The sequence below is a fragment of the Hypanus sabinus genome, chromosome 5, assembly GCF_030144855.1.
Source record: "Hypanus sabinus isolate sHypSab1 chromosome 5, sHypSab1.hap1, whole genome shotgun sequence".
Lineage (NCBI taxonomy): Eukaryota > Metazoa > Chordata > Chondrichthyes > Myliobatiformes > Dasyatidae > Hypanus > Hypanus sabinus.
Genome location: NC_082710.1, coordinates 158,185,517 through 158,207,560, shown reverse-complemented (window position 1 = coordinate 158,207,560; position 22,044 = coordinate 158,185,517). Strand labels below are relative to the sequence as shown.

At 41.6% G+C, this 22,044-nt stretch overlaps 1 protein-coding gene across 2 annotated transcripts in view; it reads left to right on the top strand.

The window, feature by feature from the left end:
- Positions 1-21,016, top strand: part of syngap1a (synaptic Ras GTPase activating protein 1a) — a 640,363-nt gene extending 619,347 nt beyond the window's left edge. Inside the window, exon 19 of one of the 2 annotated variants that reach the window (XM_059970722.1) lies at positions 20,587-21,016. In XM_059970722.1, the coding sequence (XP_059826705.1) occupies positions 20,587-20,691 (105 nt within the window). In that variant the 3' untranslated portion in view covers positions 20,692-21,016. Of the gene's footprint in view, positions 1-2,756; positions 3,425-20,586 lie in introns of those variants that run through there. The other variant, XM_059970723.1, reaches the window with a different exon arrangement.
- The last annotated feature ends 1,028 nt before the right edge of the window (positions 21,017-22,044 follow it).

Sequence of the window (22,044 nt, the reverse complement as noted above, 5' to 3'; positions counted from 1 at the left end):
CTTGTCAATCATTGCTGTTAACCAATAATTCAACAAAGAAATTTGCTGAGAAGTTAGTCTCCATGTGACACCAGGATCTATGAGAATAGTTAACTCCACTTGATTCAACAACCTGGTAAAACCAGGAGACTCCACTGCACACGTAGCCTCTCGTGATCAGGGAAAGTATAGACATTGCACTTGAAAGTATCAAACTAAGCAACAGAGCTGAACACTTGTGCTGAGCACAAGTTCATACTTGTCATTAGCTCTGTACCAATCGCCATAACCATACTTCTTTCAGACTGTGCACCATCATATTTTCCTCGTTATTTTTACAGTTACAGTGTTTTCAGCACTATTTGGACAGGTTCATAACATGTTTTAATTCCTAGAGGGTTCATCAGACTCCTTCAATCTCACCATGCCAATTCAGTCATTTATTTCCACTTTCCACTACTTTTCAAATAGTGTTCAGATAAAACACACACATTTTCTTCCCCATTTTCTCATAGTTAACCTTTAACCCCTGGAGTTTCCAGACCCATTCTGGGGATTAGCTATACCTATCATACCCATTTGCATCTGCCACAAGTATGCAATCCTATATCCCTGCCTCCATCGTTCTAACATTCAGCGTGCCATCAGTCTTGAAAGCAATAAACAGATGGTCTTCACTGTCCATGCCCAAACTTTACGTGTGTAACAGTTCTGGTTTGCAAGCTTGGAAGCTCACAGTGATGGTTTTGTACCATCTAAAATTGACAAAACACCATAGTCTTGATCTCAGGGTGAGGGTGGGGGGTGGGGGAAGCTCATCATAACCTGTGAAACAACACCCAACTTCCTTTGCATTTTCAGTTCTTCCTGATGAGCTGCAAGGGGGGCTGGCATTAGACAGAACGAGGGGGTCTGATGTGTTTCTGGCCACTTGTTAAGATAAGAAGTGTGGAAGGATGGGGGAGCAATAAAACTATCTCAATAAGCTAAAGAGCAAAAAAAAAACACTCAGAAGGGGTTGGGGGTGAGAACAAGAAGCCTTTTACTTTAAAAGATCCACAACTGATAGTTCCCAACCTCATGTTAGTGTTCTGAGACCAACAGTGTCCTTCCCATCCTCCCCACCACCAGTACTCCATCCAACAAGAAGATCCCAGCTCTGATTCCTGCTCAGTGTTGTTAGCTGAGATGGATGGGATGGAAATTCAGGAGATACTTTGGATCTGTTTGCTCAATGTTGGTAAATCCAAAGAACCATACCTCCCAACCCAGTGGGCCCAGACATCCAGTAGTATCCCCAGTCCCCACAAGTCCATTGTCAAGTATTTCTCTTCAGAACACGGCACTAAGTTGCCTTGACAAAGAGTAACTAACTGCGAGTGACAATCAATGATCACCAAGTTGCTGGGCCGAGTCGTTAAGGTGAGGGATCTTTTCTTAAAGCAGAGGCTTAAATTAGCTGCTAGCAGGGCCCACCTTCTCCTTTCTCTTAGCACTGATATTTTTTTCCTTATTCCTTTGGTGAAAGTGTACGTACTGACTCATATACAGCAAATACAGCTGAAAGGAATGCTCAGTCACACCAGATGGGGGCAGTTCCCTTGAGATGAATCACCCAGGTTCCTTTATTCCATTTGACGTAAAGGATTTTCTGCAGCTTCAGGAGCCAGGGCTGAGTTGAGGGAACCTCCTCTGTTACCAAGCCTAGGTGCCTTTTTGGTGTAATAAAGGAGCACAGTGTCTTTGAACCAGGGGAAGATGTTTGGCTGAAATTTCACTAATAATTGAATGTGTATAAAGAATAATAAACTCTCCATTATGACTCTTGACTCCCTTTGGTTTTGATGTTTACTGGGGACAAAGTGATGGTAGTCAAGGGAACATCTGGGAATCACAGTTCTCCAGGTTTGTTCTCAGGTCTCCTGAAATCAACTCAGATTAGTTTAGGTTGACACTCAAGGGAGACACCATTTGGGGACTAATCTTTGGTCACAAGCCCAGAAGAATAGGGTGCCGAGGTGGATGGACAACCATCTTCTCCAATGGGAATTAGTGGGTAGGATAAAATCATTCAGAAGGGACATTTTACCCTGAACCACTCAGCAGGGATTTGCTGCATTTCCATTGGGCAGGTTGGAGAATAAGTATTCCATCCACTCACGTTGGGGTTTCTGACCAGAGAGATTAAAATAATTTTTTAAAAGTGGGGTCTGCAGCTCAGAACCGGGGTTCGATCAGACCACATCACGAAAAGGGTAGGATGCCCAATTCTAAGGATTCATGATCAGCTAGGAGTTAATAAGATGTTCATGGCGCTTAACCTTGGGTGTTGACACTGGGAGAGAATTAGGCTAAACTTGGAAGGGGATGTAAAACAGGCAGAGCTACTTTTACTGGCAATTGTATATTCAATGTTTAGTGCTGGTAAAATAAACAGAAAGGGAAGTAAATCTTGTACCCTGTTTCATGCCCTAGTTTTCTCCCCCTATTGCTAAAATTTAAATGCTGTGGAATATTCTGGCATTCATGGCACCTTTGTATGGTGTCCCTCAGGGTGATGAGGCACTTTAGGGAGAGAGGGAAGGTAGGACTGGGACTGTACATGATATAGTCAGCTTGCCTTCTGTATCTCCGCTGCACCCCCTGCCAGCCCCAACCCAACCCAAGAACACGTGTTAGGACCTGTCTAGTTATAATCTGTTTGGCACTAAAGTGGGGAGAGGGGTTGTATTTTCTGAATGCGACCGATTCACACTCGCCCGTCTTTCGATCCATAGCTTTCAGAAATGGGGCGCAGAGGTGGAAGGACAGCACGGAATCCTAGCCGCTTTCTCCCGTTGACATATGGGGCATTTCGATAGCCATAGACAAAAAAAAATTCAAAACGAAAAGAAAATAACTTCAAAATCGACGCAGTTCTGAGTCGACAATCAATAGCCATACATATATAAATAACGTTCTAAAATTTAAAACAAAAAAAAAACACAGGCATGGCTAAACATGATTTGACGTTTGTATCATGTGACTATAATCTCTGTTGCTATAGTAACCACTGCCAGAATAATGTTGGAGGAAGTGATTGTACCGGTTTATGTTGTTCTGTGTATATATTTAACAAGGAGAAAACAAAAGCGTTAATTTTTCAGGTCTTTGACTTATCCATTTTAAATGCCAACTTTGTAATTAATCCCCCTCCTCTAACCCCATAAAATCAAAATATTTATACGTATATAAATGTGTATATATGTTGAATTTTTTCTCCCCACACGTGTAATTAAGAGAATGTTGTTTGTATTGTAAATAACAACGATATGTACTGTACATAGTTTAACATATATTCCTGGTTGCCGTGACACCAGGGATGCTATCTGATGCTTCTATTGTTGTGTTGTATGGGGGTGTGGTGACAGAATGACCTTTAATAAAGCAAAAACTTAACCTTTTACTCTCTCTGTCTTGCAGTCGTGGTCTTTCTACCTGTAAGTCACTCCCAGGTATCCATTTTGCTATATTTAAACAATCCAAACCCCTTGATTAGACATTGGGCTGTCATTTACATCCATTATTCCATATACAACTCATCTGAACCCCCTCGATTATATTCCAATCTAATTTACTCCTGGATTTCCTTTACTCTATAAGCCACCCCAAATCACCCAGCCCTGTAAGACTGATGTTTATGACTTATTTTTGAGTCTGCTTGCTCTCCAGATAAACATCAAACTCATCAATGTGATTCCAGTCTGAAAACCCTCTCTCATTATAAACCATCTGAATCCCAAGATTAGATTGTAACTCACTCCAAGTATCAATTGCTCTAGTCACAGGATATCCAAACCACAGACTCAATTCCAACCTGTAACAGACTTCCAAGAATCCAATATTCGATGAATAACTGAATGAGCACCACAATTAAATTCCAACTTTCTTTAACAAATCAATTATTCCTTATAGGGATAGAAGGATGCCATTCAGAAGCCTATTCTGCTATTCTACGAAGTCAATGTTCAACTACAACTCCTTGGTTTTAATATCCTTGGTTAGCAAACCTCTACTGATCTTGTGTTTAAGTTATTAAATAATCTGACATCACAATCTTTTTGCTTGAGTAGTGCTTCTTCCTAAATGTTCTGACTCTGATTTTAAGAAAAAGTCCCCTCATTCCTAGTGTCAGAAATGGTTCCTCTTGATTGACTCTATCAATTCCTAACAAAATCATAAAACCCTAAGGCTTGGATGCCTGATAACATCGTGTGTTCCTTCCTGCCATGTGCTAAAGCATACATGGTATTCTGGGCATCGCCCAGTTGGGCTTTATTTGGCTATGGCAAAATTTCTTCTACTATTATACTGTATCTTCCTCAGTATAAAGTCCAAGGGACAGTTGTACATCAGTAGAACATATGAGTCATCTGTGTACATAACACAAAACTCCTTTGATCCAAAGTTGTTCCTAAACTTTTCACTGTTGAAGTAAAGCATCTTGTCCAAAATAGTTATTCTTATTCATATCTGATTTTTGAAATCCATCTCCCTTAGTTTTGCTCGCTTGCTCAGTAATTTCAATCTCCTAATTCACATCACTTACTGTGCCATCAATCTTTGTGTCACTGGCAAACATGGATATATGGCTCTCTATTGACTTATCTAAGTCAAGAATATAAATTGTAGTTCAGGCCCCAGCCTAATGAGGCAAAACCAGTCTCTTCTTTTCAACGCTAGAACATCCCTCCTGAGGATCTTCTGCAACCTAGCCATCGCCTACTTAAACAGTAACATTGCACGTGTCTGAATTTAAGTTTAAATCTTCTAAAGCAGAGCTTTAATGAATGCCACCTACTTTACGACACCAAAGAATGGATTTCTTGTGAGCAACCACAGCTAAATTTTAACACAACTAAATACGAACCAGTCGAAGGAGAAAGGATGCATCATTTTCTGGAGGGAACAGGACTGCAGTAGCATAGCAAGACTTAGAACAGGATCTGACACTACTAGTTGACTCATCTCTCTCAATCGCTTAAACAATGCAGCAAGGTGCTTTAACAAAAGAACACAAATAAACTTTTCTGATCTATGTCAAAATATGGAAGCACTAATTAATGGGTAAATGAATTTAAAATAGTGATGTCGGAAATGAGACTCATAGGAATCAGGAAGCTATACAAGCAGAGATTCTATATTCTAAATGGGTATAAGCTGAGAAAAGGTCCTTATGATACTGGTGTTTGCCAAGGTAGATGAATGAAGATATGTCAATGTGAGGAAGGTGGTACACAGGGCTAGGATGGTGGGAAGGAAGTGAGGAAGCGGAGTTGTGGAAACTAAAATCAGGGACCAGGATTGTAAACATAAAATTGTCATTGGTAAATGCAATAAGAAAATGACAACATCACTGGGGAACTAACAAGGAACCTGCTCAAAGGCTGATTGAAATGGTGTGCTCATAGTTTGGATGAATTGAAATGGGAAGATGTTTGCGGGGAGCAAGAGTAGTCAAGCAGAGATCATCAAAAGAGGGGCCTTCTGAATGGTAGAAAAGGTAGAAGCCAGTCATAAAGCATCTAGTTTTTAGAGTTAATATAATTTGTTTGAGACATGGTATCAGCTATGCTAAAGTGTGAACATTTCTCTGTTTGAAGCTTTAAAGACCAGGTTCTAACTCCTACCCCAGGATACCACTCCTGCTCCCCAAACTTGCGGAACACAGTTCTGTTCATCACTCCAGTGCCCTACTAATGGAGTGCCTTGTTGTTGTGGGGTGCTGTTTCTTGGGTGGCATGTTAAACCGAGGCTTTTCTTGACCCAAATATGCTTTGGGATATCCTGAGATCACAAAATGTGCTATACAAATCCAGGTCTATATTTGCTCACTAATTAAGTAACAGTGCAATTATGAAAAGATTAGAAGAAAATTGCATGAACCATATTGTGTTGAGTTTGTGGAACAGGACCGCAGAGACGGTCGCGTTCCAAAAGGCAATCTTTATAAGAGGCTGCCTTATGATGAAGTGACAGAATTGTAGAAGGAATTGAGCAGGGAGAGTGAATAGATTTTGAGTATATGAACTGTTCAGGTACACAACCATCTTACTTTCCAGCCCTGTACTTACAAAGATACACCGCACACTTACTTTACCCAACCTGCAACAGACTGCAAATTTGGTCAAGCAAATCCAGTTCAAACCTGCATCCACTGGATGCTAAATACTGTAGTGGTCATAGGACGCAAGGTGGCAACTTGTTCAGTGTACATGAGTATACTTGTTCTTTCTGTGCCTTTCAGGCTGGATTTCCACAGCCTTGTGTTTTCTAGGAAGATACTGTGTACTTGGAAGTGAGTGGACAAGGAAGTCAGTGGGCCACAGCTTGTCCTCAGATTGGATTGAGAGCAATTGGGATGAGAAGGAATCAGGGACTGTGGAGGGTGGAGCATTTCAGAGAAAAAGAAATGCTTCATGACAAAAGTTACTACTGTCTAGTAGTTCCAGTGGATACCAGTGCGTGCGTGTGTGTGTTTATATGTGTACAGAAAACAGAATTGATTTAGATAGTTTAGCACCTTTTCTCTTTTTTGATTTTTATTACACATTCATAGGAAAGCTTTCTCAGACTGTTCCACCATTCAGTTAGATTATGGATATTCTGTTCCCTGACACCATCTGTCTACCTTGGACCCGTTTACCAAACAAATTATCTTACACTCATAGTCAGCTTGTTTCCTCTTGGGTATGATCGCAATGGACACACTGCTGTGCTGTGTTAATTCCGAAGCTGTGGATGGAATTGTGATTTTTGCACATCTACACCCCATTCCTTCCTTAGTCTTGCCTTTAAAACTGAATCTAGTCCCGATAGGTTTGCAACCTATCTCGAGTGCTGTGCTGTGGCATAAACCTAGGCCAATGAGCCCAGTGGATAAGCAAGGTTCACCACAAAACGCTGGAGGGGGTTTACAAGTTCATTCCATTAGTCTCTTATCTGTCTAGTCTTATACTTCTGTCTGTCTGCTCTCCCGTTTATTGATGTTTTCTGTCTATCCCTTCTTTCCCAGGCAATTTGCCTCTCTTCCGCCACCACACTATCTGTCTCTATCCATCTATCTACTCTATTTATCTGTACCCACCTCTCCAAGTAGCCAGTGAGTTCACGACACCTGTTTCCATTGCAGCCTAACTCATTGCCTATGTCTCTGACTTTCTACTGCATTTATTTTTCACCATGTCCACCTCTATTTATCACTAGACCAATCCATCTATTTATTGCAGTCTACGCCTACATCTATCTGAACTGTTAGTCACTGCAGAATATAGAATTATTTATCCGTCTGTATACATCTATAAATAGAGGGTGTATTACTGCACTGAGGGTGGACCCATTGCGTCAGAAAGTTGTCAGATCAGTATTATATGAAATCTTCCAACTGAGAAGCTCAGACTCCATACTCTCCGTCAAGCCATTCAAAACAGACCTCCTGTTGCTAAAGACCAGGGGAAAAAGATCACTTGTCTGTTGTGTAAAAAGAAATACTTGGATCCCGATCATACTTTACAGGATAATCCTCCTGGGAGGAAAATTACTGGATTGGCCCAGCTCTCTATTCCACAGCACCCAATTTTGCATTCTATTGATCTCAGTGGTTGCGGGAAGAGTGGGAGAAGGGAATGTGATTGGCTGTGAGGTACAATGTCATTGGTATTTAATGAACAGAACTAGTCCAGCAATCTGCTACCTAACATCAGCCTGCATACTTTCCATCACTGCTTTGTAAATGGCTGTTGGCTCGGCCTCCATTGCCAAGGAGACAAAGATGAAGGTGGCTCCAATTCTGTGGTCTAGATGAAGTTCATAGGTAAAGAGGAGAGGGGAAACCCTGGCTAGGGGTTTTTAAATGAACCTCAAGATTGAGGTAAGGAAGATCTGCTCAAAGTTTCGCTCCTGTACAATAAACATCAACCCCTTTAGGACTGAACATAATTGAGACTGCATGAGAACAGTTATATTTGTTAATTGGTTTATTATAAAGCTGAGGATTATTAAGCGATTGGTCAGGCTGCATATGGAGTATTGTGAAAAGGGAAAATTGCAAATATCACTCCACTCTTCAACAATGGAGAGAGCCAAAGAAAATAAACTATCGGCCAGTTAGTCTGACCTCAGTGTTTGGGAAGATGTTGGAGTCGATTATTAAGTATGAGGTCTTGGGGTACTTGGAGACACATAATAAAATAAGCTGTAGTTTGCATGGTTTCCTCTTGCCTGACAAGTCTGTTGGAATTCTTTGAAGAAATAACAAGCAGATTAGACAAAGGAGAATTGGTTGATGTTGTGTATTGTATTTTCAGAAGGCCTTTGACAAGGTGTCACACAGGAAGATGCTTTACAAGCTACAAGCCCATGGTATTACAGGAAGGATTCTAGCATAGGTAAAGCAGTGGCTGATTGGCAGGAAGTATAGAGTGGAAATAAGGGGAGGCTTTTCATGCTGGCTGCCGGTGACTAGAGGTGTTCCACAGGGGTTTATGTTGAGACTAATCCTTTTTACATTATGTGTCAATAATTTGGATGAAGGCATTAATGGCTTTGTTGCAAATTTTGCAGATGATATGAAGAAAGGTGGAGGGGCAGGTAGTTTCGGGGAAGTAAAGAGGCTACAGAAAAACAGACAAATTAGGAGAATGGATAAGGAAATGGCAGATGGAATACAGTGTCAGGAATTGTATGGTCATGAACTTTGGTAGAAGAAATGAAAGGTTGACTATATTCCAAATGGAGGGAAAATACAAAAAAACTGAGGTGCAAAGGGACTTGGCAGTTTAAGGCTAATTTTCAGGTTGAGTCAGTGGCAGGGAAGACAAATGCATTATTAGCATTCATTTTAAGAGGATGAGAATATAAAAGCAGGGATATAATGTTGAAAATTTATAAAGCACTGGTTAGGCCCCACTTGGAGTATTGTGAGCAGGTTTGGGTCCCATATCTTAAAATGAATGTGCTGAAACTAGAGAGGGTTCAAAAGAGGTTCACAAAAATGATTCCAGGATTGAATGGCTTGTCATATGCAGAGCTCTGGGCCTATATTCACTAGAATTCAGAAAAATGAGGGGTGACCCAATTGAAAATGTTGAATGGTGAAAGGCCTTGATAGAGTGGAAGTGGAGAGAATGTTTCCTATGGTGGAGAGTCTAAGACCAAAGGACACAGCCTCAGGATAGAGGGGCGTCCTTTTAGAATGGAGATGAGGAGGGATTTCTTTAGACAGAGGGTGGTGAATCTGTGGCATTCTTTGCCTCACACAGCTGTGGATGCCAAGTCTTTATATATCTTTAAGGCAGAGGGTGATAGATTCTTGATTGGTCAGGGCATGAAGAGATACAGGGAGAAGGCAGGAGGTTGGGGCTGAGAGGAAAATTGGATCAGCCATAATGAAATAGTGGAGCAGACTCAATTGTCCAAATGGCCTAATTCTGCTCCTATATCTTATGGTCTTATGGCATCAAAGGTTATGGGTAAAATGTGGTTGAGAGGGATAATAAATCTGCCATGATGGAATGTGTAGTAGACTCGATGGGCCGAATGGCTCCTATGCCTTATGATGTATTATTGTCTCATGTACCGAGATGCAGTGAAAAACTTTGTTTTGCGTGCCAACTATACAGATCATTTCAAAGCATAAATATGTCTAGGTGGTACAAAGGGAAAATCAATAACAGAATGCAGATGATCAAAATATTGTTACAGAGAAGGGACATTGCAGGTGGGCAACATGGCAAGGTGGATTGTGAAATCAAGAGTTTACCTTTATCGTACTAGTGGTCCATTCAGTAGTCTTATAACAGTGAGATAGAAGCCTGATGCTTTCTTCTGTCCAGTGGGAGTGGTTGGGGAAAGGTGGAGGGGAAAGAAAGAATGTCTTCTGGTCTGATGGTCTCATGGATATGCAGCCTGGTGACTATTTCAGCAGCAACTTTGGCCAAAATAGCCAATCAGAAATTTAGACATGTACTGCCCAAATTTACTGACTATTCATTATTTCTAATCCAGTTGAATCAAAATTACTCACACCCTGGCGAGAAATCAAAGCAAAGTCCCTTAGTGATATTAGAGAAAGAGGCAGCTTTGCCATGAAAACTTTGTAGAGGGCTCAAAGATGGAAAAATCAGAGGTTTCCCAGCTGAAGGAATATTGAAAATGAGGAAGCCATTAACCAAAGAATGTCTTGCCCCAAACTATTTGTGCATGAAGTTACATGTCTAAAAGTTGATTCTGTTGGCTTGTGCTAAGTTGCAGCTGCCTAAACTGACTGTTGTATATTTTTGACATTCAAATTGAGCTGACCAATACCTTGCTCAGAGCCAGGTCAGAGTTGGAGGGTTTGGGGGACATTGAAACCTGGCAAATCTGAGATAGAGTGTCCAAGAGGTTGGAGGAGGAGAATCTGGACCCTGCCAATATTCTGATGATGCTGGACTGAGATGTGGATATCATGTGGATATATTGTAGAGTGTATCACCATCTGAGACTCGAACAATCTCAGAGTCAGGAGTGGCAAAGAGTAGGGGCTTCAAATTCATATCAAGGTGGAGGTAAACAGCAAATCAGAGTGGAAGGTTTGGAGTGGGCTTGTTGCTGTATCAGGGAGGGGAGAGACCAAGAATGGATTAACTTATCTGAAAGGATTATTTACGTCATTTCCAGTAGACAAGGATCTAAAGCATCACAAAAGAGACAATAAGATAAAGAATAAACATAATAAATTAAATAAATAAGATAGCTTATATACATAGATTGATTGTACGTCCATGAAGTGACTAGGCGCAAGAGTGTCTGGACATACGGTGACTGACAGGAAATTATAAAGTGGTTGTAGGGGCTAAGGATGGGTGGGTTGGAGTGTGAAGGTGTTGAATAGCCTTATTGCTTGGGGAAAGTAACCTTTTGATTCTGATGGAGTTCCATTCCAACATTACGCTGGGAACATAGGTGTCCCAGAATTGCCCAGTGATGCTCATTCCAGAGTGCAATTCAGTAGATTAATTGGCTGCTGTCAATTACCCTGTGTGTGAGTCAATCTGGGAGGAATTAATGGAAATCTGGGGAGAATAATGCTGTTCAAATGGATGCTTGATGATTAGATAGACCAAAGGATCTGATTCAGTTCTCTTTCTTTCTGTGACTCTTACGATCCATAATAGAAAAGCACAGAAGAGAAGAACAGGTTCGAACCTTCATACAATATAGTAGGAGTTTTGTGAAAAATGCTGGGTCCTTTGCTCTGGAAAAATTAGCAGGGTATTGGAAGCATCATTTGTATAAAATTTCGGTTATGTGACACTCAGAGTGTTGTATCCATTTCTGGCCACTGCATTACAGGATGTCTGTGAAGGGTTGTGGGAGGATGCAGACAAGATTCACCAGGATGTGACCTGGATTAGATAGTATTCACAACTTTTAGCAGAGAGTGGGCAAACTTGGATTGTTTCCTCTTTGATTGTTTCAGCTGAGGGGAGACCCTTTGTTAAAAAACGTAATTTTTTTGGAAGATTGGAAGTAATTCTGTCCACAACAAGGTGACTGGTAACTGAGGACACTGTCCTAAACATTAACAAAGAACCAAAGTCCTGATGTAAGGGAATAAATTTGTTCTGGAAAAGGGAGCAGGATAAAAATAGAACTGGATGTGAATTTGATTAAAAGGAAAAATTTGCAGGGGCATGGGGAATTAGTGGAAAACTAAGAATAACTCTTGCAACCAGCCAGTAGAGCCAGAGTGGAACAACTGGCCCCCGGCATTGCTGTAATATTTTATGAGAAGTCATTAGTTCGTCTTTTATCAACTTTTTCTTTAAAATTCATCAGTTATTCCTCTATCAGTTATTCCTCTATCCGTAAACTCTAACGGTGGTGGCATAACGTGAAGTACCTCATCTCTCTGTTGACTTGTAGTGTGAACGTTGCTCTTGTAATACATATCAGAAGCTTGAGAGCATAGGTTTAAGGTGAGAGGAGAAAGATTTAAAGGGGATCCAAGAGGCAACTTATTCACCTCGAGGTTGGTGCGTTTCTGGAATGTGTGGTCAGGTGCATGAGTAGGAGGAGTTCAGAAGGATATGGTGCAAATGGGACTAGCTTAGATAGGAATCTTGGTGGGCATGGATGAGGTTTGCAAAAGGGTCAGTGTCCATGCTGTATGACTGAGATTCCATATCCTCAGCACCTTGTCTGTTTCTACAATAACATCCCAAGTGACAAACTTCCAGTCAAACGTTTAGTTCAGTCTATCTAAACTCTGTTGTTTCTCTTGGTTTGAGTCATCGCACCCTGTCCTTTTCGATTGGATTAAAACAAAGTCATCCTGTGCTTTTGACCTTTTCATATACAGAATGTATTATTGCCATTTATCATCCCTTCCTAAATTTTTTTGAAAAGATGATGATCATTCTCTTTCTTGATGGATATAGGATAATCCAGGATTTTGACTGAGCAAGGATTTTTGTTTAAGTGGGTGTGATCCTTTGTGATGTTCCTGTGCATTTCCTATCCTGTCCTTCTAAGTTGCACATTTTTAGAGTTTTTGATGTTGAACCCTTGGCGAGATGCAGCAGTGCATTTTGCAGCTGGTTGCAATGCAGCAATGCTGTCCTGGTGAGGTGGATGGTTGTGAATCAAGTAAGCTGCTTAGTCCTGTGGGGGTGGGGGGTGGGTGTCGAGCTCTTTGAGTGCATAAGGAGCAGTACTCAATGCAGGCAAATGAAGAGTCTCCAACTTCAGTGCTGATTGAGTAGAGAGTCTTGGGAAACCAGAGTCTGAATCACTTGCCACAATATTTTTAGCCTTTGCTTGTTCTAAATTCCATGTATTTAAGAATTCGGGTCTGTCAAGTTTCTGGTCATTGGTAGCTTCCCCAGAGTGTTGTTGATGGAGGTTCTGTTGACACGAGTGCTGGTGAATGTCAAGGGGAGGCAGTTGGATTTGATCTTGTTGAAGAAGCTCTTGTAAATGTAACTTCCCCGTTCAGCCCCTGCCTAAATGTTGTCCAGGTCCTTCTGCCTAGACTGCTCCAGTGTCTTCCCTGGCTGGCAATGCTGTATATGCTACAGCTACCAGCTGCTATCCTTGCTTCTGACCTTATGATGAGTGCTTGATCACTGAGGAAACAAACGAACATTGCCCGGCCTTTTACCCTGTCCCAAAGCTGCCCTGAAGAAATGCCATGGGGCTCAAGAGATCAGACAACACCATCATTTTTCCCTTGATACTAATTGACTTCACTTTCACTGGGGTGAAATGCTGCTTTGATATCGAGGACTGCCTCTCTCAATTCATCTCTGGAATTCCGTACCTTTGTTTTTGTTCGGCTGCAATGGGATACGGAGTCAGATAAACCAGACAGGAGCCCAAATGAACATGGAAGAGCATGTTATTGGTAAGTGCCTCCTGATTGCATTGTCAATAACATCTTCTGTCATTTTGCTGATGAATGTTCATGGCTTGACGATTGGCCAGAATGGATTTATCTTGCTTGCTGTGGGCAGGAACAGACCCAAGTGATCTCAGGGTGTTTGAACGGCATCGATGCTCTTGACCTATGAGAACCTCCAGCAGATTGTTGGTCCAGCTTCCAGCATCTGCAGCCTCTTATGTTTGGGTGACTCTGTGCTCTGAAATTTTAACTGGAAATTGCTAGAGAAATGCCACAACAGGCACTTGAGAATTAATGAGCTTTGGTCTGTTGATCAAACAACACTTGGTTTCAAAATGTTATGAAATATGCAACCTCTTTGGAAGAAAGGAGAGGTGTGAAATTGGAAAATGCAAACTTAACTTTTAAGGCCTGGATTCAGTTCAGGTCCAGAGTGACAAGGGGAAGGATTAAAGCGGAGGAAAAGAACAGATAGCCCCTCAACAATGTCTCGTCATTCTGCAGAGATATGACAGATACGTAACTCCATGATACTTTGTTAACTAAAGAAGTCATGTCATGACTCTTAAAATTAACAATTAGCTGTGCACCAACTACAAATGTAAAGGTGTCACAGTTTTATTGGTCTTTCTATGTAGAAGCATCAGCCCATAAGACAAAGAGCATGGCTGACCCATTTCCCCTCTCAACCCTATCCTCCTGCCTTCTCCACATAATCTTTCCATAAGACCATAAGACAAAGGAGCAGAAATCGGCCATTCGGCCCATCGTGTCTGCTCTGCCATTTCATCATGAGTTGATCCAATCTCCCTTTTAGTCCCATTCCCCCGCCTTCTCACCATAGCCTTTGATGCCCTGACTACTCAGATACCTATCAATCTCTGTCTTAAATACACCCAAAGGCTTGGCCTCCACTGCCACCCGTGGCAACAAATTCCATAGATTCACCACCCTCTGACTAAAATTTTTTTTCACATCTCTGTTCTGAATGGGTGCCCTGCAATCCTCAAGTCATGTCCTCTCGTACTAGACTCCCCCACCATGGGAAACAGCTTTGCCACATCCACTCTGTCCATGCCTTTCAACGCTCAAAGTGTTTCTATGAGGTCCCCCCTTCATTCTTCTAAACTCCGAGTACAATCCAAAAGCAGTCAAAGGTTCCTCATATGTTAACCTTCTCATTTCCTGAATCATTCTAGTGAGTCTTCTCCGAACTCTCTCCAATGTCAGCACATCCTTTCTTAAAAAAAGAGCCCAAAACTGCACACAGTATTCCAAGTGAGGTCTTACCAGTGCCTTATAGAGCCTCAACATCACATCCCTGCTCCCATACTCTATTCCTCTAGAAATTCACTCAACTTTCAGCCTAGTGTGTTCCCTAAAGATCCAGTTTAAAGTTGTAGTCTGTGTTCTGAACTCTTAAAAGTCTGGAGTGAATTCAGGATTGCCCGTCTTCTAGTAAAGAAGATTAAGGGTGATTTGATAATGCTGAATTATGAAGAGTATGATTTATAAAGCACAGGGACTTGTATGATCTGGAACTTCGTGACTAGTAGAGTGGTGGAAATTGAGAAGCAAATTCTATAATAACTTTGAGAAAGGATTTGGATAAAAACTTTAAAGGGAAGCAATTATAGACCCATCAGGTAAGAACAGGAGCACAAAGCTAATTGGCACAGCCATCATAGCATACTTAGTAACATCTTCTGCGTTATTTGACTCAATGAATGAAGCTATCCTTTGTATTGTTCTTCTGTTATACCTTGTCTAATGACAGTCAATTGAAATGTATGAAGAAAATGTGCTATTCCCCTTGAGCAGTAAATAGCGTCTATTCTGATTTAAACAAAGCATCCGATCCTGTACTATTTAGGGAAAGATGAAAGCCTTTCTCATTCTGAAATTTACGTAATGGAAATGATTATGTTGATATCATAGACACTGGAAGTGGGAACATTCCAGCTGAGAGGTCTGCCATTAGTTCTGACCCCAACGTTGTGATTATTATGGATGAGCAACTGACAAATCAAAATGGCATGGAAACCCATTTCACCATCCCTTTGCTAGCAACCAATGCTGACTGAACCTATTCCACCTGAGAAAAACACACAAAAACCATGTACAGGATAATAGAGAGATAGAAGATGGAATCTGTGCTGACCAACATGTAGCCATTTACACCAATCCTTCCCTCTTCCCTTTTCTCTCTAGTACCTTCTGAGAGAAGTTAAGGGAGTTTGAAAAAAGAAATGTCTTCCCCACTGCTACCAGACTTCTAAACCATTTACCTCTTCCATATTCTGTGAGGCAGCCACATTCTCATACCTTTAACCCCACCTCCCTCGCTTGTTCCTTTCTTGCCACTTGAGCAGGTCACTTTGCTCTCCTTGACTTTGCAAAACGGTCTCTGCCCCCATTCTGTTGCTCTGTTTATTATCACCATGTACATGGTTTACTCTTTGCACTTCATATGAACAAGGAATTTCAGTGCTCCTGGTGTATATTACAATAGCCAAATCAATTATTAACCCACATTTTATTTCTCCCCACATTTACATCAACTCCCCACCAAAAAAAAACTCTACAACTCATCCATATGCTGTGAGTAATTTATAGTGGGCAATAAATACACCTACCCACCAACTTTGGGATGTGGGAGCAAACCAGAGAACCCAGGAAACCCATATGGTCTCAGAGAGGCGTGTACAAACTCCACAGCATCTGAGATGAGGACTGAACTCCAATCTCTACCCTGAGGAGGCAGCAGCTCCACTGACTGCTCAATATACTGTTTTCAGGATGTTTACTCAGTACCTTTATAGTGGTTCAGGAAAATTTACTTCATTATATTGTACCTTCCATGTTGAAATTCCACATTAGTCTTTCCTAGATACGATGCATATACTGAGCAGCTGTGCTAGTCTTTTGCTGAGCTACCCTACCCTTTGTTACCACGAGTCACCCCAGAGTACATTGCATACCAGCTAGTGAAACATAATTAGGAGAAATATAACAGCTGAATTGCAAACAAAATGCTCCTGCACAAACATAAACATATAGTGAAGATAAAAGGTAAGATTTATTTGTCACATGCACATTGAAACACTGAAGCATACGGTGAAATGTGACATTTGCATCAAATAAGCACTGGGTAGCCCGCAACTGTTGCCACACTCCAACAATTCATGAGCATGATTTGCCACTGTAACCATATGTCTTTGGAACATGGGAGGAAACTGGAGCACACGGTGGAAACCCACACAATCATGGGAAGAACATACCGACTCCTCAAAGACAGGGGTGGGAATGGAACCCTGATCAGTGGTTGCTGGTGCTGTGACACGATTGCACTGACAGCTACGCTATTGTGCAGCTCCTGTTTTGAGCTGTTGAAAAATAAATATTGGTCAAGATTTTGGAGATAATCTTCTTTAATGCTCATGCTTTGGGCAGCCTTTTATGTTCACCTGCTATAGACACACACAGACTTCCTCGCCTAAAGACAGCAAATCTAGTCGGAGTAGATCTTTCAAAGTGAGGGTCTCATTCAGAATGCAGACACTCCTCAAAGCTGGAGCTGCCTTAACCTCTGTTGTTACTGTTGAGGGCGGATGTGAATCTGAAGTGAAGAAATTGAAAGATCAAATAAAACTGAATAAGAGGCAGAAACAACGTGCAGATAATTGAGCCAGGTTCGATGCTGATCTCTGGTGCTGTCTGCGTGGAGCTTGCACGTTCTCCCTCTGACGGTGCTGCCTTCCCCTGGACGCTCCTGCAAAGATATTTCAGGTTAGTAGATTAATTGTCCACTATAAATTGCCCCTCACGTGTTCAAATTTCAAAGTAAATTTATTATCAAAGTAAGCATATGTCACCATATACTACCCTGAGATCCCATTCCTTGCAGGCATTCGCAGTAGGACAAAGACATACAATAGGATCAATGAAAAACTACACACAAAGACTGACAAACAAACAATGTGCAAAGGCAGACAAACTATGCAAATATTAAATAACACTGAGAACATGAGTTTCAGAGTCCTTGAAAGTGAGTCCATAGGTTGTGGAATCAGTTCACATGCATGATAGAATCTCTGGGGAGTTGAGGGGATGTGGGGAGAATAAAATGAGTTGTCTGTGAAGGTTCTCAGTCATCCAGTTCATTGTATATCAAGCAGTAGTAAATCAAGGCAACTGAACTTGCTGTGTTTCACCACTCATCCGAAGAGGCTTCTTCAGATTTCTCCTTTGATGATAACATTGTGCACACTTTGGACAGGGAGGACAAGTGGTTTGAAAAAGGGGTTAAAGAAGCCACCTTTGTCAAACTGGAAAACCCATCCCTGAACAGAGGGGGTGGGGTACACACCACCTATCAGCTACTTACAATGCAGTCCTAACATCGCCAACCTGGCGTCATCATAACAGTTCACACCTCCATCCATGCAAAGATAAGACTAATTGCCTCTATGACTCTTAACAACCCTTATGTGATTGCTGTACATTTAACAACTCACAGAGTTTTTAAGCCAGAAAACTATCCACCATGGATCAGAACTGAAGAAGTCTCTTGGATGAGTGTCGAAATGTCTTCCAGACAACTCTGTAAGTCCAGTTACCTTGATTTACAACTGCTTGAAATAAAATGAGTTTGGATAGGATTAATGCAAATTGGTGCTTGATGGTTGGCATGGACTTGATGGGCTGAAGGGCTTGTAAGCATGTTGTATCTCTCCATGACTCTAGTTCTCTTTCTGGAGGGAGAGGGAATGCATTGATTTCCCTTGAGAATTGATAATGGGTCCAGAACTTTTTGCTCTGAAGATGACAGGATGAATTCAAAAGGCCTCTTTTATGCAGGAGACGAGAAGCATAGTATACAGGAGCAAATCTTATAAAACTGTAAAGGATGAGAAGCTTTTGTTACATGGAGACCCTGAGCAATTGTGTTCTCAGAGTATAGAAGACAATAAGAAAACTCAATGAAGTATTCAAAATCATGAAGAGTAATGATGGAGTAAATAAGATAAATCCCCTGTCTTGAAATAATCAAGGATCTGGATTTAAAGTGTTTGGCAAGAGACAGATGCACATTGAGGAGACTTGTGAATGTGAACTTTCTGAAAGGAAATAAGGGCAGTTTCATCAATAAGTGCTAATGCAGTGGAGCAGCTCCCAGCTCCAATAACACGGGTTCAATCCTGATCCCAGGCTGCCGTGTGGAGACTGGACATTCTCCTGGTGACTGCATATGGGTTTCCTCCATGTGCTCTGGTTTCCTCTCACAGCCAGGAAGTGTGCATCCTGGCATGAGAACTGGCCACTGCAAATTACCCTGTGTGTGTAACTGTGGTAGAATGTAGGGATTAGGGAGTGGGGCAGGATTGATGAGAATATGGGGAGAATAACAGGAGCAAGGACAGGTTTAGTGCAAATAGGTGCTTGAAGGTTGGCAGAGACTCAGTGGGCAGAAGGGCCTGTTTTCATGTTCTGCATACCTCTCTGATTCCATGGCTTTCAGAAGGGAGTCTGAAGACCCATGGAGAATGGAAAGGATAAAGGAATAGTTGGTTAGCTCTTTGGAAATGTTGGGACAGGCTGAATAGGATTGCTTTCTTCTCCCCTGAAACAGGTGGGTAGGACCACATCCACATAAAGCCAGAGCATTGTCCATTGTGAGGAATGGAATCATTTACAATCTTATCGCATGTTCACTAAAAAGAGATGTTATTTTAGAATGAAAGTAATCTTGGTGAGTTATGAACAGCAGAGGAAAACAAATATGTTAAATCACTTAACGATGCATGGACTAGACTGAACATTCAAGAGATGTACTTTCATATTTTGAGTCAACTGGTGGACCTGAGAACCTGGAAACATTGCAGGAAAGTGAAGATGTTTTTGATAGATCCAAGTTACAGATTTCATTGCCCATCCCCGGTGTATGACACAGACCTACCAGAATGATGGTATTCATTTCTTTTGTCCCACGTAGGAAAACATCATACTCAGCTCAAGTGATCACACTTTTGCTACTATGAGTATTTTTAAGACTCATTTCTACAATAGTTTGGCATTAATTTGACAGGATGGAATAATATTTTATTGTTACTTCCGTTAAGTCTATATCATCTGATATTTCCATCTTCAATGACCTTCAATGACATCAAGTCAACCTGTAGTTGAATTTTAAAAAGATCAACTCCCTCTATTTCATCTTGTTGTCCTTATGACAACCTACCCCATAATCTAAGCCTACAGTCATGGAGTCAGTGGGTCCGTTGACCCACTGAGTCTGCACCAGCCACAACTATTCACTGATCCTACACTAACCCCATTTATATTCTCCTTCCCATTTCCATCAGCACTGTCCAGATTGTACCACACCCGCAGACAGTTACAAAGGCCAATTAACCTGCCAATGCACATGCCTTTATAACCGTATATAATTTTTGTGTATTTATGTTCTGTGTGTTGCTTGAACCCATCTCCTTGACATGCCGCTTCAAGCAAGTTTTCCATTGTATTTGTACCTCACCATACTTGTGCAAAAGTGAAAGGGCTGGATAGAGTGGACATGGGGAGGACACCTCCATCTGTAAGTAAGGCTAGGACCTGAGGGCACAGCCTCAGAATAAAAGGATTTCCCCTTAGAACAAAAATGAAGAGGAATTTCTTTGGGCATAAGACAGAAATCTGTGGAATTCTTTGCCAGAAATGGCTGGTGAGGCTAAGTCATTAAGCGTATTTAAAGGGCAGGTTGATAGGTTCTTGACTAGAGTGGGTATGAGGAGGAGGCAGGAGAATAGGGTTGAGAAGGAGTAATAAATCATTCATTAGTGAATAGTAGAGCAGACTCGATGGACTGAATGGCCTCATTCTGATCCTGTATCTCTTATATATCAATAAACTTGAATTGATTTGAGCAGAAACCTACACAAACACGGGCAGAACATGCAAGTTCTACACAGACAGCATTGGAGGTCAGGAGTGAATTTGGGTCACTAGAGCTGTGGCAGTCAATCTACCAACTGTGCCACTGAGCCAGTTCTTTAACTTTGTTCTCTTGTTCCTCTTCAGCTGTCAGCACTCTGCTGGTGAAAACATCTGAGCAAATACAAATAAGTTAATAGTAAAGAGTCAGGATTGATATAAATGATGTTAAAAACTTGTCTTAATTGTAGAAAAGAAAAGAACCTCTGGAGGAGCTCAGCATCCAGGCAGCATCTGTGGAAGGAAATGGACAGTCTGCATCTCAGGCCAATTCCCTTCACCCGGACTACTTGTAATACCTAAGCAGCACACACAAAGTTTTGGAGGAACTCAACAGGCCAGGCAGCATCTGTGGAAATGAATGAAGTGTTGACGTTGTGGGCCGAGAAACTTCTTCAGTTGTAATACCTATTCATCAAGAATTTGAAATCCATTTGGATTTCTATATAATCTTTGCTGTCATTTGGATTAATATGCCATTAGATTCCCATGTTGGACGGGCTTTTCAGTCCGAAGGTTATAAATTCAAGCCCCACTACAGAGGTAGAAATGTACAAACTCAGGCTGACAATACAGAGCTGTGCTATCAGGTCACACAGTAAAATGGGACTCTGCTGCTCAGTACACATTAAATGTTATATCAAAGAATAAAGAGTTCTTCTCTGTCCACGCCAGAATTTATCTCCTAATTAATATCGTTAAAACAAATCTCTGGTCTTTAACACATTGTGATTGGTGTGACTCGCTGGTTCCCTTTGCCCAGCCACTCATCCCCATCTCCAGGCACTTTCGCCTGCAAGCATAGGAGGTGTAACACCTGTGTCCCTCCACCTCCTCACATTTCACCATCCAGAAACCTAAACAGCCCTCCAGAGAAGGCAAAGATTCACATGCATCTCTTCCACCTGATTTTGGTATTCATGGTTTGGCCTCGTCTATGTCCACAAGACCAAGTGTAGACTCAGTAACTGATTTGCAGAGCACCTATGCTCTGTGCTTAAAGGCCATCTTGAGCTCCCAGTTACATGTTATTTCCACTCCCATTCCCATTCTCCTAATTCTGCATTGACCTGCTTGTCCTCAGCCTTCTCCACTGCCATAGTGAGGGCCAAGGCAAACTAGAATAACATATTTGCCTACAACCCAATGGTATGAATGGTAATTTTTCTTATTCAGCAAACCCACAACAGTGTGTTCCTTTCCCACTCTCACTGATTGACCCAGGTTCTCTCTCCGTTTGTCACTTCTCCCCTTAATACCTAACCCCCAACTGGTTCCATTAGCTTATCATCCACTCCCAATCTGGTTCTATCTATCACCTACCAACCTGTGTCTCACCCACCCTCTTACTTCAATATACTGGACCCTCCATGCTGATGCTGGGTCTCGGTCCTCAATGTTGACCATCCCTCTGCCTCTGCAGATGCTGTCTGACCCACCACGTTCTTCCAGTAGTTTGTTTGTGCTCCTGATTCTAGTTGTCTATGGCAATAAATTCCACAGATTCATCATACTCTGGCTAAAGAAAATCTTCCTCATTTCTGTTCTAAATGGACATTCCTCATTTCTGAGGCTGTGCACTCTAGTCCTAGACTCACCTGCTACAGATACATCCTCTTCTCATCTGCTTTATCCAGGGCTTTCAATAT